General features: G+C 46.0%; 2 protein-coding genes across 2 annotated transcripts; both read right to left on the bottom strand.

Moving 5' to 3' along the window:
• Window positions 1-3,196: 3,196 nt before the first annotated feature.
• Window positions 3,197-4,636, bottom strand: LOC149364257 (glutathione S-transferase-like). Its single transcript, XM_089570057.1, has 2 exons — window positions 4,320-4,636; window positions 3,197-3,681 (listed from the first exon to the last, which is right to left on the bottom strand). The coding sequence occupies exons 1-2, from the start codon at window positions 4,583-4,585 to the stop codon at window positions 3,240-3,242; spliced, it is 708 nt and encodes a 235-aa protein (XP_089426183.1). The 5' UTR covers window positions 4,586-4,636; the 3' UTR covers window positions 3,197-3,239.
• Window positions 4,637-9,838: 5,202 nt separating this feature from the next.
• Window positions 9,839-17,821, bottom strand: LOC149364256 (glutathione S-transferase Mu 1-like). Its single transcript, XM_089574200.1, has 3 exons — window positions 17,584-17,821; window positions 12,847-13,120; window positions 9,839-10,415 (listed from the first exon to the last, which is right to left on the bottom strand). Exons 2-3 carry the CDS (start codon window positions 13,110-13,112, stop codon window positions 10,019-10,021), a joined length of 663 nt encoding a protein of 220 aa, XP_089430326.1. The 5' UTR covers window positions 13,113-13,120; window positions 17,584-17,821; the 3' UTR covers window positions 9,839-10,018.
• Between the last annotated feature and the right edge of the window lie 296 nt (window positions 17,822-18,117).

The raw sequence follows: 18,117 nt of genomic DNA, 5'->3' as shown, positions 1-18,117 counted from the left end.
ATCACGTTATGTTACTCATTTTTACAATGTTCCGCGAGCACATTATCCTTTATTGTTGCGCTTAATTTGTGTCGCGTATTTTTTTTCTGTTGTTGTTTCCGCCTTGTTTTTACTTCTCTAATTTGTTGACTTATTGTTTATCATGACTGTATGTTTCCTTTGTTATTAATGCATCGTATTGTTGATTTATTTTTGATCATGATCCTATGTTTTCCCTTTTGTCTCCTATGGCTATTAATGTACCGTATAGTATTTTTCTCCCCCCCTTGCACAATGCCCAATGGGCCTGTAAGGTATTTCAAATAAATAAATAAATACATGAACTTTACAGTACACGTACAGATCATAGGGCATATGAAGCACCAATATACCAAAAACTGAAAAACGAGGTCAGGGTGGAGAAGTAATTTTCTACTTTCGTTCTGAATGCAACGACACCTGAAAACTTTCAGAAGTGTTCCGTACTCGCTTTACTGAACGCAGCATCTCCCCATCTTATTGAGGCTCGTAGAAAACGTACGATTTGAAGTTTCAATTATAATTGATGATTCGCTTCACCGTGGTTAAGGTGACAAATTGGGCACGCAACTCAAAAAGAGGAACTGTTGCTTATATTGCATTTTATCGGTGCGTTTTGCAGCGAGATCTTATTAAAGATAGTATCAATCCGGAAACTGGGGAAGTATCCAACCCTTGTACATGGAACCACCGCGAGGTCGAATAAATTGGTGGAGACTGTAATAGAATGGTATGCCATGTATCTGTGTCACACTTTGTGTGTATAATTGCTATAATTTGCGCGTGCTATGCAACGCACACGTCAAAATGCCTGTGCGGCGGAGACGAAACAGAGTGAAGAACCACGACGCGGATTCATGGGCGCCCTTCCGCATATATTTTTCTTTGTTTTTTGCCTTTTTACCATCGTGAACTGCCTGCCCTCTCGCCAGCAGTCCAACCATGCCTGCATTTATCATAACATTTCAGTTTTATAAATGTAGACCCGCTAGCTATATTGAGGTCGGCTGCTCTCGAAGAGATGCTGTGTAGCCGGGACAGCTTTCCCTATTTTCGATTTCAATGCATTAACATTACTATAGTAGAATACAACTTAAAAAAAACAGCAGTTGCTAACACTGGGCTGTGGTCCGCGGCGTTCTGTATTACTCCGCTGGCCAATCGCAACTGTAAACGAAATCAGCTTTTTAATGTTTAACTATATCAAACAAACCACGCATCAAAATTCTAAAGCTCACAATATTTTTCTTGTGATAAGCTTCTTGTTTACGTAACAAGAAACGTTTAAGCAGCGGACTACATTTTCGTCGTGGAGGAATTCTGTGCTCGAAGGCTGAATGTGGGAGGATCCGCCCACATTCTATAGACAGTCTATAGACTTCTTATTGACTCTGTTGACTTGCGATAGATATTGCTTCTTGTCTATAAATAATCTATAGACTGTCTGTAGACAAAAGTCTACTAGAAGTGTATGGCCTTAAATCTATAGATTGTCTATAAACTGTCTATTGAATTTGTATTGCATATAGACTGTTCTGTAGGATTTGTCTGTAGACAGTCTATAGACTTCATAGACAGAAGTCTATAGACACTCTATAGACTGTCTAAAATTTTTTTGTAGGAGCTTCACTGCAGATTTAAGTTGTATCCGACTATACCATAACTTTCTGAAAATCTGTCCGTCTGGAGTTGTGTGATGCCGCCACCATCTAGAAGGCTTCCGCCCACTACCTGCCCACCATTTCCCTCCACATTTCTGCACCCGCCACAAAAGAACTCACATTCATCTTCCAGCGCAAATTATCCAACACTAACTCCCCACCTTCCCCCGTCAGAAGGTCTAAACCACTATCCACCCATCCTTATCCCTCCACTCACCTTCACCGTCCAGAAGCCGCCACCAGCCAACCCACGCTCACCATACAGAGACTGAACCCATCGCTAACCACTTACTCTAACCCTCCAGAAGACCCTATGCGCCACCCCTCCACTCATTTCCACCCTCCAGACGCTTCCACCTACAAGAAGCCCACACCGGACTGGAACGAAAAAGCGACGCCGAAATTCAATTCAAAGACGCAACGGGAATAAGGTGATCATTGTAGCAGCGAGATGTACAGCCAATAACGCTGAAACAGATTTGTCGCATCATCTCGTATTATCGCCTGCGCATTTTATTTTTCATTTTTGTTTCGCTTTCTTGAAGCTCTCTATGGGTGGTCACAACTGGTTTTCTTCCGCGCAGCTGAGAATACTTAGGCGGCACAAAGCGATATGACCACGGTTTTGGCGACATGCCTTCAGCATCGGTAATCGTACAGCACTCAGAAAGTGTCAGCCAAAAGTCCCGTGGTCGTTCATTCTCGAAGAGCAGCGGTTTTAACCCTTTTCCGTGCATTTCCATTGGGATTGAGGCACGCGCTTATGTGGTCATGCCAGCACGTGCAGCCAGAACTGCGGTACCTGCTGAGCGATGCCGTCTCGTCACTCGAAGCAGACTTATATGGAGAAGAGCAGGGTTCGCGGGTTCGCTCCCAGGACGCGGGTTCGCTCCTGGACGCGGCGGCCGAATTTCGATGAAGGTGAAATTCTAGAGGCCCGTGTACTGTGCGATGTCAGTGCACGTTAAAGAACCCCAGGTGGTCGAAATTTCCGGAGCCCTTCACTACGGTGTCCCTCACAGCCTGAGTTGCTTCGGGACGTTAAACCCTAATAAAACCAAAACCAGTTTTAGTACAGCCATGAAGTGTCCATTAGCCAAGGCTTCTCTGCTGGATCATGTAAAACCCTAGTTAAGTTACTGCCCTCACAGCCAGCGTGAAGGTTGTCTCATGATACAAACATCATTTTGTGCTTCAACAGGAGCTATTAAGGTCAGGCCTCATTATTATGACGAAAATGCAACCACTCACCATGACAGCAGTCTGGAAGTAAGCACTGCCAGCAGGTCGAGTGCGCCGCCTTTGATACGTCAATCGAGGAGTATGCCTCGGCCGTAGCTTCAAAAAATGGACTTTCAAAAGCTCGAGGAAATCTATGCACATTTTATTCGAATCGATGCATTTTCACGCACAAACGCTTGAGAAATGACTGCCTCGTCCACGAAAAAGTGGAACCGTTTTCTGCAGCTCACCTATTCCATTACGTGTAAAATTCGTTGCCAGAAACATGTATCGGAAGCCAAACAGTACATGTTTGGACGGAGTGTAAAGAGAGTTATATCAGGCTTTCTCGCCAGAATTAGCGACCGTCTCTTCGTAACTCGTTTCACTTCTGTTTCCCCATGGCCTCATTGGTCCCAGGATGGGCCACTTCCTGTACTTGTCCGAAGCGAAGAATTCCTTCAAGTTGGGCAGCTGCTCGAATCTCTCTAGGTACTCGACAAGCTCCGGGTAGCGTTGCACAGCGTCTGGCTTAAACTCTCGATGCCAGTCGAGTCCCTCGTAGAGCAGGAAGTCTACGTACGTCAGCCTGTCTCCGAGCGCCCACTTCCGGTCGGCCAAGTGCTTGGCCCAAGGCTCGAGCACGAGGTTCGTGTTGTGCACATACCAGTCGAGCCCGCCCCTGGAATTCGGCACGTTCACTGATTCGTAAGGAATGGTGAGGTTCAGATCACGAGCCTGCTGCTCCAAAAGGTCCAGTTCCATGGTCTCCTCGTCGTCTCTGAAAGTATGCGATGGACGCCAATATCTAGCATGGTCGCATCCAGATTTAAATATACTTCCACACTACTAGTGAGTGTAATTCTAAGGGCTGAGATACTGTTTCTGAACGTCAAGCTCAACTGTGCCCATAACCTGGAGTCCAGAACAGTGTCCGTACATTTTTGTTACCACAGCCACATTTAGCAATAAATTACAGAAGGGTTGCAGATTGTACTAGTTAAGTGTTAGAAGACTAACTAGAGAAACAAGAAGGCTTTTCATTCTGTCTGCTTCTCCTCCCCCTGTGTAACTGTACTTTGGGGTCCCAGTCGCTCCTAACAACACATCGGATTTGCTTCCACTTGACTAGATGGGCGCATACAATTCCGGCCTGTCGGGATTTCTTGCAACTCCAAAAAGCTGGAGCTGCGCTCGGAAAACGAGGACCCTCCACTAGAATGTAAATTAAAATATTTAACCCGTTTTGACTGGTTAATGCACAGCGACGTTCCATAAAGTGGCCAGAGAAAAAGGAATCCGTCGAGTGTCATATAGCAACCTTTACGACGTGGAAACGCGGACGACTTCCTGTACTGGGCGATTTGTACGGTTTAATGCTAAAACATAAGAATGACCAAACAGGCACGCCCCTCTCACCTGCCGGCCAAGTCGTGTTTCCTTCCGAGGTATCGAAGGATGGCCACGCTCTGGGTTATCTTAACCTCGTCGTCCACGTAGTACGGGATGTTGGGGAACGGAAAGCCCAGAGTGAACTTTTCACTCAGCCATGTTTCGCGGTTGTACCCTGGGGGCGGACCGTGCTTGTAGCGCTTGTCCTCGAACTGCACGCCCTTGTAGATGAGTAGATTGCGGGAAGGTTGAGCCAGGGACCGTATGTCCCAGTAGGCGAGGAGGGGCATCATCGTTTCCCGCTGAACGGAGAGACGAAGACCGTGACGTCACGAACAAATAAATGTCCGTTAAATAACTAATAATGAAGACCAGTTACAAACCACCCTTTCGGCACGCTACGGAACCTTGTGGTAGCGTATAAATACGACAATGCCTGCGACGTTAAAAATTGCATGGACTCAACTCTGGCTAGCCTGTTCACTCGAAATAATATTGTGAAGAGTTATTAGTAAAGATACAACTAAGAGAAGAGTATATCTTGCACATAAAGGGGGGGGGGGGGGGGGGGGGCTAAAATTGAGCGAATTTGACAAAGCTATTCTTTTGTTTACTCTGTTATGCAGTTAATTAACCAAGCACAACTAGACACCGAAAAGACCTGAGCATGCAACCATTCTAGCTTCGCACACACTTCGGCTTAACCCTTTGTGGGACAAAATGCTGTGAGCACTGCACGCTGCATATTAAGGGTGGCTTTATTACAAAATATACAAAATTTGAGCTCTCTATGCTAGGCAAACTCTTCGAAAGAATGTAATCATTCCATTCCTGATGGACTCAAGTGGGGGTCACAATTCATGCTTGAGATTCTACAAATTGTTGTGATACTTTAGAATGATATGCAGAAAAAGCTGAAGCCCACGCTGTCTGTTTTGACCGTCGCCGCAAACGGGGTGCGGTTACATGTAGTGAAAGGGGACAAGCCAGAGAGGCGTGTTCGGCCATGGTCCTCAAAATTTTATTAATCAGATTATAAAATGGAAATAAGGCACGAAGCTAAAGTTATATTTTCATATTCCTTTTTCAGTTAAAGTCCTTAAGATACTGGTCAGTCGCTTCAATAGGAGCTCGGACTCGGAGGACGGGAGGTATTGTGCTCTAAATTAACCAACTTTTCCCCTTGGAGTATTGTCTTCTTTAATCAGTGGGAAAATAGAAGCAAGGAAAAGGAACGTCATTGGTTAACGAAGTTCAAACTGCACGAAAGCGAATGCAGAGGAAGGGACTAACAAACACAACTGAAACAGGCACATTCCGAGACTGACAAGCAGAGGTCACGGTTAAATTAACCCAATTTATTGCTGCAATTTTTCTTGCCTCACTGAGCAGGAAAAAAACAAAAACAAAACATGACTCTCCTTTCACACAAGTTTGTTTTCGTGCAGTTTTTAGTGCAGTAATCAATGTAATATCTACAGAAAAGAATTTCTCTACTTCCACAATGCTACCAGTATGTTGAACTTGGCGCCTGAGTAGAAGACGAATGTATATAATAAGCACGCAGGACAACCGCTGGTCCTGTGCGCCAAGTTTAACATGATGAATCACCAACTCGCCTAACCCCCTACATTACTCGAAGCAGCTGCTATTTTTTTTCTATTGCGCAGTAAAATTATCATGCCAAAAATACGAAACTGCTTTGTACGAACGTTTCGCAGAGGAGTCTTCAACGGAAGTTCGTTAACTTAGTCCGACCAACAGCGCTGGAACTTAGCTGCAGTATCAGGCCTCTGTCAGTGACGACTCGCTGCTGACCTCGCAGATATGCCCGTCGCCCAGAGAACGTATAATATTTTACGACCTGTTTCGAAACAGCTGTGTCCGCCAAGAGGCGTGGTTGAACGATAAGAGCGCAATGCCCCAAATTCGCGTCTGCCATTTAACAGGGCAGACATGGGTCACAGATATTTCGGTAGAGATAGCAGCGGCAAACACTGCAGCCACTGTGGAGGCGTACGTGCCTAGCGGCTGCCCTTACATGTCTCCGAAGCGCTTCTCCGGTGCTCCTAATCTTGTTGGAGGGAATCTCTCCGGGTCTTATGGCATCGTCAGCGTTCTACGTAGTTCGCGTCATCTCTGGCGTCTCAGCTGAGAGGACATATAAGTAGCGCTAAAAAACAGGGACGAGGGTAGACGAAGACAGCACAGGCGCTAGACATCAACTGACTTTATTCCCCCAAAAAACCACGAATTTATAGGTGACAATCGAGCAAAAAATCAACAATCGAATCACATGCGTGACGGAACTTCCCGATATAGGAACTTCAACTCTTTAGTACACAGATAAATATTTGGCTTGCTAACACACGATTGCATTTCCATGTGAATATGAAAGGTTTCCAAAACCTTCCGCTCTTTATGGTCTGCATTTACATATATCACACGTGTCTGCTTAAACAAAGGGGTACAAGTTTTTTCATCATGCTTGCATCGTTTGCAGTGTGCCGCTACTGTGTCCTCTCATTCCAAACACCAACTAGCACAGCTTTCTGCCTTAAATGTATCAGCTCAAAATTGCGGTACCCTACGACAGCACCCGCCTTTAACTCCATGTGACCCCACATGGCCCGCTATAGAGAGCGCCTTCTTTTCGGCTCACATGTCCTAGAATCACCTGAATGACATTCTAACCGGCTTGTTAGTGGACGCAAAGGCTTTTAGCTTTGCGCGCTGCACCCGAAATCGATGGTAAAGCTCCTCATGCATCTATGATGTAAACATGATACGAACTATTGCCGAAGCTATTAAAGCGCGACACCATGAGCAGGTAATTTCAGTTGAAGTCTTGCTGCTGCAGTTCAAAATTTTGAAGCTGTTTCGCTAAGTTATTTACGTTGTATTGAATGTGCGTTGCTGCGTGTGCGTTTGAGTAACTTCTGGCTTAATGTTGTTTTTGTTGTTTTCTTTCTGAATGGCCTGCAATAAGTGTTGAAAGGCAGTCTCTTTGCCATGCGCTGGGGCGTCTAGATCCACGTCCGCTGACGGAGATGAAGATTCAAGGTCACTGGCCGTGGCGAACGTCGGCGATGAAGGCCTCCCGGGCACTCGCTCGCATTTTTAATACAGCAAATACAGAAATCGGTTGCATATTTTATGCCGTAGAAGCAGTAAACTAGATTTACGCGACAATACTACGCCCAGCGACGCCATTTTAAAATTGTGCATTGCGGGAAGCCAGCTTTACGAGCTAAAGATTGTTTATTTCCGAAGTTCGAAATGCTGTGCCGATAAAGAAAATTTAAAAATCGGACTCAGCTTCTATGTTGACAGCCTTCAATTTCCTAATATAATCTTTGCCCCTAAAATCAAAAGTAAAAAGTTGATTAGTTAATTTTAGTTAATCGTTTAATCACTGAGCTCTGTCACGTCCATAATGTTCGCCTTGCAGTACAATACAACTGTACAGACCGCACCGACGTATCTCTCGCAAGGTTTAAAATAGCGATCTGTAAATGGTTAAAAAAAAACAAAAAAAACATTGGTATGTTTTCTTCTAACACAATGTTCTAAACCTTTCTATTCTTTTAAAACTATATATTCTAAAGCTCTCTATTGACTTGTGGGTGCAGCAACGCGCGCTCAATGGCCTCGCGGCTTAGGTTTTATGCCCCAAAAGTGACAGGATACGCTATGCTGCATCTAGGAGAGAGAGGGAGACAAAACGTTTATATACTACTCATGGCGTTTTGGGACTCTTCATAGTTGTAATAGTTTAAAAGTGAACTATTAGAATCTAGTTGGCCAGCGTACTGCTTACTCCGATTCACCTGCTTTCTAACGTCCGCAACCGTTAGTACTACTACGATTTTTCACCTTTCTGCAGTGGTGAACTCTAAATTCCGTGGAGGCAGAATTAAAATCCACGAAATTCCTCGGGAAGCATAGGACACGTGAAAGAAACATGCATGCTGCAAAGGTCCTTCTTCTAAAATTGAAGGTGGTTTTTGTGTTGGAACTCAGAATCAAGCAGAGTTTCCCCTTTATCTTCACTCAAAGGATGGCACTTGTTTGATACTAGACCTCTATAAGGACTGAATGATCCCTCTGCACCGACAGAGTTGACTGCGACAGACAAATATTTGAGATCAATGGAAGAGAGAGTTGGGATCGTTTCTTCCACTGCAGCCAACAAAGGCGGGGCATCAAAGTCTCCACCATGTTCGTCTTGTTTAGAAACGAACTCTGCGAGGTCTCTCTCACTAGATTTCAGCTCTCGGGCACTTTTCAGGTACACCTGCCACCCAGCAGCTAAGACCGGTGATTCTCGACTAAGTCCAGACGAGCTTGCTGGCTCCAACTTTTTTTTTTTGTCGTAGAAACCTGACCTGCAGCGGATTCTCCTTTGGGTACGGTCAATTGACCTGAAGAGTTTCGGATTTCGTTATAATCGTAATAATATTTGTTTTAAAATTTTCCTGAGGTTTCAAACTCCCTCTCCTGCTTATAATTGTGCAAATCAGTTAAGTTAGTCGTTTTACCATGGTTATGCCGTTCCTGCTGAATCTGCAATAAAACTGTATCAAGAGATGAAAGTTTGGCTGCCAACACACAAACTGGAAGGGACACTTAAGCCCCGCCTTAAGGGTGTGACGCGATAGCGTAATAGGTTAATTCCCATATATGCAGAAGGTCATTCTCTACTTTACACTCATAGATCCCTTGGGAGTCCTCGTACCCATCCTGGCGCAGTGGCGCGGCGGTTAAGCGGTGCGCCACTGCGATGCGATGGCAGATGCTCCCAGCGGTGGGCATTGTGCCGGCCAGGTTGCTCTTCCCGAGCGACTTATTATTAATATAACTGCCACCAACCATGGTGGGCGATTTGTTCACTATCCGGTTGGCAGGTTGTGATGACGCTGCAAGGTCACGTGACCTAGATGGCCCACCTGCCTCCTAAATTGCTCTATGGACCCCACCTACCAGAGTTATCCTCGTGATTTTTCGCTCACTGCGCCGACAACGCCGACGCCGGATTTTCTGGACAACGTGGCCTCTAACGCTATTGCGTTAAAATTCCAAGAAATCTGCTTAAATCTGCGATTTTTAAAATCGCAGACCTTAAATCCGCGGGAAACTAGGGGCCTTAACTATGATGGCAAAGCTATATTCGAATACCTCAGAAAGCCTAGTTTTGAATCGCCTGAGAGGTTTGCTGGAACACTCTGTACAATAAACTCCGTTCATTGCCGAACAAACAGTACACAAGGCAGTGCTCAGGAACAATACTTTTATTACCAAGAACAAGCGGTACATAGCATCAGTATGCAGACTACAGGACATGAAGAAGCATACTGAAGGAGTGCCGATATAATCTAGACTAACTGAATTCGCTTCACGTGCACCCAGAAGTGACCAGAAGGGAGCTTTCGCATTTCGAGCCTACATGCAATCTCTAGCGATGAACATCCCGATGGTTTGTACTTAGCGCATAAAGTGCAATTAAACGTATTCAGCTACGTCAGATTCGTTGAAGACGTATTTCATACGTTGACATGCTCGCATGCACTTAGCGTGAGGCTTTTTAAATATATTATCGCCCTTAATGCTGAACATGCAGCATAAGGCACCTTCGTCTCTACGGCACGCCTTCTTAACACAAATGGCGCAGGCGGATTCAAAACTGCGAGCCAGGCGTGCCAGATGTCCCGACGAGAGAAGGCGCTCTACTCCTTGAAGTGTCCCCACTTAACCTGCGGTCCCATGATGGGCCACTTGCTGTACTTGTCCGAGGCGAAGTACTCCTTCAGGTTGGGCAGCTCTTCGAAGCGCTTCATGTAGGCCAGCAGCACGGGAAACGGCTCGAAGGCGTCGGCCTTGAACTCGTAGTTCCAGTCGAGCGCCTCGTAGAGCAGGAAATCGACGTAGGTCAGGCGGTCCCCGAACGCCCACACTTTTCCCTGCAGGTGGTCGTCCCAGATGCGGAGCTGGTCTTCCATGGCCTTCTCGTAGACGAGTCGCTGCTCTTCGAAGCTGGACGAGTAGCAGGTCATGATGAGCCACCAGGCCAGGTCCCTGGCCTGCTGCTCCATGACGTCCAGCTTCATCGTCTCCTCCTCGTCCCTGCGTGGGGTGTTTACTTTGCTCGAGGGCTGCTTCATAGCCGGCGAGTGACATACGTGTTTTTTTTTATTTATCTTTTACCCACAGCGCCATTTGGCATTACAGGGTGGGGGGGGGGGGGGGGGGGTGCTACAATAACATAGCACATAAATGCAGGTAAATACAAAAAAAGACAAGCAGCAGCCCAGTCATTCACAAAGTAAGCAAAGAATAACAACATTGACGCAATACGCATCTATGTGCAGAATTTGGGGCACAAAAACAACTGTGTTGTTCATCCAATAAACGTGTATTTTAGAACAAAGCACCGACGCAGTAGACATGCATATGCAAAAAAAAAACTTCAAATGTGTATTTCACGCAGGTATACTGCGCATTGACAGGAAGACGCTGGTATACACAGTGAAACACACGAAACGAGGAAGCAGCGCACAGATAACGACGTACTATCTAGCTATGAAATGACGTGACAATGTTCAAAGCGGAATAAAAGGATTCATTTGATGAGATCGCCGCAACAACGGCCGGCAAACGGTTCCACTGACTAATGGTCTTCGGAAAAAAAGAGTCGCTGTATGCTGCCCTCCTGCACTTATATTCACGTACCTTTTGGTCATGGTCAAGGCGTGCGGATACGTAATGTGGTTTGAAGACGTACGTTTCGCGTGGAATGCCAATAATTTGAAGTTTAGGCGTCTGTAAGACTCCATGCGTTTGGGGGATGGTTGGGAAGCAATACTTAGAGCCAGTCGCGTGATGGACAGACTAAATGACACAAAGACAAAGCGGCAGTGTCCTTTTACTTTCCTCTCTGTTTCTTCAGCATGGTCTGTCCATAACATTTTGCGTTCTAACTGAAGAAGCAAATACTTATTTATAACCAGAATCACTGCACCAAAACAGGAGTTTATGCACATCTATCAAAGTATTCAGTATCCCGGTATGTTATCGAGGTATTTCTTGCAGACAGGCCGCAATACGAATATCGGTTGCAACAAGAAAGTTTTCCGCAACGTTTACTTTGCTTTAATGGGGCTGGTTTTCGACCGATCATTGAGGTCACTGTCGATATTCAAACTCACAGGTACTTTGGCGCTCCTTGAACGGCCCTCACATGCAGTGGAACTTCATAGTGCGAATCTTAAGACTGTCTTCAGTCTATTACAACGCTACCCTCCAACAAATAAGCATGGAATAAGGGATGCACTGCTTCATGGACATCACCTGCTACGCTAGCATGTAACACTGATTTCAAATGACTATTCCGTTCATAAGGAATGAGCAAGGTTCCAAAATTTCGTATTTAATGTTTGCTTTCTCACAATACGTTGCCGATAAAAGTAAGTGAATTTTCCTTTGTGTCGAATACCGCTTTAAACGCGTATTTTAGATGATTTCAGTTGAGCATTATAGGCTTTTTTCAGGCAGCCTGTTGTGAACATGACGTGAGCGCCCCCCCCCCCCCCCCTTCCTTTTTTTTGTTTGTTTAATGGGAAAAATCTTTGATATTTCACCTTCATCTCTATGAATCGTAAATACTATTTTTTCTTATATGTGACACTTTTTGAAATTTCTCCCATATGCAGCAGCTGAGCGTCGTGAGCCAAACACATTCGAGCAGTGCCTCGGGCTTAACATGCCGATTTAGCGCCAATGAACCTTACTGGGCAACGGAAACCTTCACACAACCTTCTACACGAGCTTCTCCGCGGACTAAGTTGAACACAGTGTTGTGAGGAGAAGGTTGCGAAACCTCGTCACAGAAACCTACGCATAATCTTTAAAGGGAGCTTCTCCGCGAAAAGATTGAAGACTGCGTTATGCGGAGAAGCTTAACTGCGCAACTTCGTCACCGAAATCTACACACAGCGTAGTAAATCAGCCCCTCCTTGAACAAGGTTGAAGACCGGAGAATGCAGGGAAGCTTAATTGCTGAACTTCGTCACCGAAATGTATACACAAAACCTTGTAAGCGAGCTTCTCTCCGAACTAATTTGAAAACTGTGCTATGCGAAGAAACTTAATTGCGTAACTTCGCATACTTGCTACTCCTCTGTTTCGTTCATTTCATTTCATTTTATTACCTTAAATGCCCCTTAAAAGGGATGTTACATAAGGGGTGGCAACAATTACAAGTACAAATTCGCAATAACAGGTACAGAGGGCAAAACGCATGCCTAGAACAACCAAACTGTGTGTTCCGGAGCTCCCAAAGCCACTGCGACCAAGAAAGCAAAAAATTACGATGAAATTCTATGAGTTTAACAGCACATGTTTACATCCAGAGCATTTTTAACCAAATCTTATGGCTAGTTATCGCGTGTTACGCCTGAAACACGCTCAGAGCGTGTTCTAGACATGCGTTTTGCCCTCTGTACGTTTTTACATTATGAGCGAAAAGACTTGAGAAAGTGATGGCAACGTCCCTCACCTTGCACCCAGGTCGTGCTTTTGAGCCAGGTAGCGCATGATTGCCAAGCTCTGGCTCAGCTTGACGTCTCCGTCGATGTAGTACGGCAGGTTGGGGAACATTATCCCCAGCGTGAACTTTTCCTTGAGCCACTCTTCGCGGTTAAAGTCCGGCGCCGGGCCGAACTTGTACCGCTTGTCCTCGAAATCGACACCCTTGTAGATCAGCAGGTTGCGGATGGGCTGGCCCAAGCCGCGCAGGTCCCAGTAGCCGACAACAGGCGCCATCTTGGATGCTGCGACGATGCCAAAGATGGTTTAAAGACAGAACTCTGAGCCCCAAGGAAACGACCGCACACTCTCGCCCTCTTTCTTCCAAGATAAAGGAAATAGCGCAGTAACTTTCGCACTTCTCGGTGGACACCTCAACAAAGAAAACACCTTACTCACTAACGGTGCTGGTTTTAAAAACGGTCATATCAGAAGTCGTGCCGTGTATCATGCGCCGGAACAAAGAAGGAAAAAAAATTAAATAACGCATTCTTCAGTTTAAGATTATTGACACACCTAAACGGTGGTTTAGCGAGGGCTGATGACTCGGAATGCAAGGATATTTTCCTCGTTTATAGATCTGACTACTTGGTTTCATCGCTTTAAGCCATGTGAAACGCCACTCTCTTGAAGCCAAGGTTTGTGCTTTGCAGTAGTAGGCACGGCGACGGCCATCGTGTTTCCACTATAGCAATTCAGAAAAAAAAGCTATAATAGTCGCATTAGATCCCATTACAAGTATCCCTTCTTCTCCCTAGTCGATCTTTTACGATCCGAAAAAGGATTTCAGGAGGGCTTGCTTAAACTCGTCATCAATTATCAGCGTTGAAGAATCATCGACGTTAATTTTAATTGTGTGCTTTCTGCTTTCAAATGATGCGTTGACCATTAAAATACATGGTTCGCCGCGTGGCATTCGGCTACAACCACTAAATAATTTATATTTAGATTTTCTTGATGCTTTCTTTATGTTTCATCAACCGAGCGATGGCTGTGACGTGTAGTTCGTGTTTTGGTCAGGCGAGCTGCGAATAAATCTAAACTATTGTCGCCGATACGTAGTTTTAATTCACTAGAACACTTAAGCCAGCCTGCTTTAAGAGCTGGAATTAGACTAAGCGACACATCAGCAGTTATATCGCCTTTTTTTTTCATGCCGCACGTGACCTAAACACCAACTACACGTCACAGCTATAATTCGGGTGACGAAACCGAAACAGCATCCACAAGAAATTCCATTGTAAATTATTTGGCAGCCGTAAGCGAGTACCACGGGGTGCTCCATGTATTCTAACGTCTAACGCATTATTTGAAAGAACACACGTGAGCAAAAATTTGGTGTCTATACTGCTTTATTAAGTAGAAGTGTGCAAGATAAGTGTTCTAAAAATAAGTGAGCAAACACCCCTAGCTTCTCCGGGATGTCACAGTGGCGTTCATTATCTACACCGAGATCACCTCCACATTGGTGTGCCTCCAAGCCACTTTCTCAACTCAGGCACGGAGAAATAAACACAGTTGTGTGCAGTGCACAAGCACGAAGTGGGCCGGTAAATATTATGGGTGCTCCTTTCGAGTGCCGGATGCAGGGAGCGAGATAAACAGGAGCACCGACCCCACTCATAAGCTCGCTTGTATAGCAAGAGCCGCTAATGCCACTCCGTATACTGCGTTTATGTATGCAGTCGGTGCCTCAGGCTTTCCCCATTGCCTTCGAGTGGGCCCGCACGGGATTCGCTTATTAGCACAGACGCAGATAAGAGTTGCATCGAGTGAACAGTGACCGCTTCTGAGAGCGGCTGAAGCAAGAAGTCGAATTCGGAAACCCATGCACTGTAGGAAGTTAACAGTGATGACTTGAGCTGTGCTGTATTAATTGGCAGGCTACACGACGCAAGAAAGACATCTAAGTAAACTGAGCTACGGACAGTTTGCTGTGCAGGTTGGTCGGAGGGGTTGGACCAAGAGCCGTGTGATGAAAACGAAAAGAAAAAAAAACGTTCACAGAATAAGAGAGAAAAAAAAAAAGAAAGGGGAAAAAGCAGGTGACGGGGATGAAGAGCAACGAAAATTGCTGTCTGACTTTCGCCTCAGCGATAGAAGAAGCAAAAAGTGAGAAAGACCATGCACGAGTACGGATACACGAAGCGCGAAGGATGTGGGGCCCTTTCATTGTTTACACATGGCTTAGCACGAGAAGTCGCTAACGACGACCACACTCCTCAGGGTCCGCGATAACGATCGAAACTTCCGGTTCAATTTTTTTTCTCATAGTTCTTTCATTCATTTAACCATTTCTTTGCATGATCGAACTCGCTCGTATGACTCGCGCCCAATGAGACGCGCGCAACAGCTTTCTACGAGTTATGTTTCCAGCATGTGGTAGACACAAATTACGCCATATCTGTAAATTACTGTTTGTTATTTTTCTCTAGGAGCCAAAAATTTTAATTCTAGAATGTTCGAGTGATTAACAATGCCTCTCCGGCTCCTCCATCTTGTTATATCTCTGAATTCTCGCAATCTTAGAGAAATAACTAAAAACTAGTTGCCGATCTTTTTTTATGCACTTCATGTCAGTTTTTCATGTCATTTCCGGCTGCTCGTGTTCTGTTTGCATTTTGGTATTATTGCTCAATTTGTGATCTGTTTCTGTAATCCACTCCTACTTGGTCCTCACGGCCCGCAATATGCCATAAATAAATAAACAAATAAATTAAAAAACAAATAAGCACGCACTTTCTGTCCAGCATGACCTCGCACAAATAATAGAGAGCGCACATTTCGTTCTACCACACTGAAATCGTGAACACTCTGCTCAAGCTGCTGTCTATAAGCGCAGCCGATCAAGCCGGCAGCACACTCCGTGGAGGCTTTATGACCCAATTCATCATTCATCGTGTTCAATTTGTCAGCCGCCATTGAAAAATGGCGGCAGCGTCGCGGCTTCACATCTATCCACTTTCCCGTTCTGCGCGAGTATTTCCTTTTCCTTTTGGTCTGTCCGGTCGCCAGCGTTTCAGACAACAAACCCTTATATATTCACGCGTACACACAGCTGAGTTTACAAAGACCGTCAGCTGAGTTAAATATATTCATCGATTTCGTTTTAAGTTTTATTTACACCAGCTTGATTTTGCCGAACGCCAGGTGCACTCATGGCCGCGTAGCAACTGCGTCGTTTCGGTGCAGGCAGGCGTTGCGATATAGCGTTACGCTGGCCTGCGCGCGCAGGAGGAAGAACCTTTGCACGCTCCTCTACCCGGGCCCGCACAGACCTCGTGATGTGCAGATCGAATATAACCCTGTAGCCTCGCGTTACGTGGCGTCGTCTCACACAATGTTCCACGCCTGAATGCGAAACGGCTCCGCTCGCAACAGCGATGCGTTTCACTTTTCGATACGGCACGTGCGGATGTACTGCGTCGCAGTGGAAGAATGCGAGTGTAATAATGAGCGATGCCTTTTTTTTTTTCCTCACAGTTATAACTGCATGAGGAACCTTCCCCACGACAAACGGCGTCTTATGTCGTAACCGAATACTCCCGCGTTGATTTATTGGCCGATGAGAATACACTGCTGAGATCAATACGAATGTCAAGGAATACTGTTAAGGTCATGAGAGCTCTCAAAGGATATCATCGGGGCTCACCAGGACTGTCAAGGGCGATACAGTTATCATGGGGTAGTGTCAAGGTCATGAGGCCTGTAAAGGAATACTGTCGAAGGCCATTAGGACTGTCAAGAAATACTGTCGAAGGAGTTGTCGTGCAATACTGTCAGTGCCGTGAGAACTGTCAAGGATACCATTTAGGGTCATGTGATTGTCGTGGAATACTGCCAAGGTCATGATGTCTCTCAAGGAATACTGTCAAGGTCACGACGACTGTCAGTGAATCAGCAGTAGTGTCAAAGAACATGAGGACCGTGTGGGCTAGTGAGTAAATGCTCTCGCGAGTGCGCGCCTCTGAGGTCATGTGACCCAGGTAGGGACTGGAATGGGCGGTGTCATATTGCAAGCGGTGCTGCCATGGAGAGCCACTTTTTGAAGCCCCTGTTACAGCGAGAACTATGGGAGCTATTGGCCTTAATTTTAAAGAATGCGCAGAATACCTTTACGTGGGCTTTCCGATTATACCGATTATACTGTTCGCGTTCGAAATGATGGCTTCTGCGACATGGATACGAATTCTACGGCCTCGCTTTCATCGCTAGAACCCCTGAACAAATCGAATAATTCAACAGCCAGTGTCATGCATGTATTTTGCCGACCAGAAACGATGGTGGCGTGCACGTATAGTCGACCGAAAGATCGACGCTATGTATCTTTCCATCTTTCTCGAGTTTCTTAGCTTTGATCAGGCTTTCTGTACGGCAGAGTGCCGTAACGATGAAAAGAAACGATGGGAGCAACTTGCTTTAACGAACGCACGGCTGTTAGAGACAAAGCAACAGCGGTGCAAGCCGCGATAACAGCAGTGTCGAGTGCCCGCCGAAAGCTGACGATACACTGAACCGTCGTACACTTCGCTCATGGAACTATGTGCTTAAGATACCATAAATCATCAATGCTCCGTCCAAGAAACCAGAGCTAGAAAGCATACTGGGTACACGTTAAAAAGCCAGCACCGTTCCAAAGCTTATCAGGCTTATGCTTTTTGTTGTTCCATACTAAGAGATCATTCAACGATGACAGATGAGCACTTACTGGCAGAAGTCGGCGATTCGCTCGCTGATGCCGCCTCGGAGCCAGCCAATCAAGCGTCCTCCCAAATGTCTGCTCGGGGCGTATCGGCACGGTTCGGGCGCTGCCTGTCTTGTCTGCGTACTGTCAGGGATGCGTGATTCACGGCAAGGAGGCGAGGAGGATGATGCGTCGTCGACGACGGCGACGGCGACGAGTGGAGGCCCTGGGCGGATGCGCGTCCGTACAATGGGCAGAGGGCCTCTATTGAACCGAGCCGGGAAGGAGGAAAAGGCTTGGTGGAGCGGGAGAGAGCGACGAAGGGGGAAGCTTTACGAGTTGTGCCGCGTTTTCCTCCCTATAGTGGGCGCGCGAGTTTTCTGGCGGGCCAAAGCGATGACAGGCCGTTACTGCCAGCCCCAGGCCCCAACTGCAGGTGCGTGTAGCAGCGAGTGCATATGCAGGTGCCATGACTGATGACACCGGCGCAACAGTAGCGCAATGCTAAAACGTATTAGTTTATAAAATCCAAAAGCCACTGCAACGTGGAATTCGGCA

Source organism: Amblyomma mixtum, chromosome 2 (assembly GCF_055824585.1).
Source record: "Amblyomma mixtum isolate Tamu chromosome 2, ASM5582458v1, whole genome shotgun sequence".
Lineage (NCBI taxonomy): Eukaryota > Metazoa > Arthropoda > Arachnida > Ixodida > Ixodidae > Amblyomma > Amblyomma mixtum.
The sequence above is the reverse complement of the archived record's forward strand: the minus strand, read 5'-3'. Positions and strand labels throughout refer to the sequence as shown.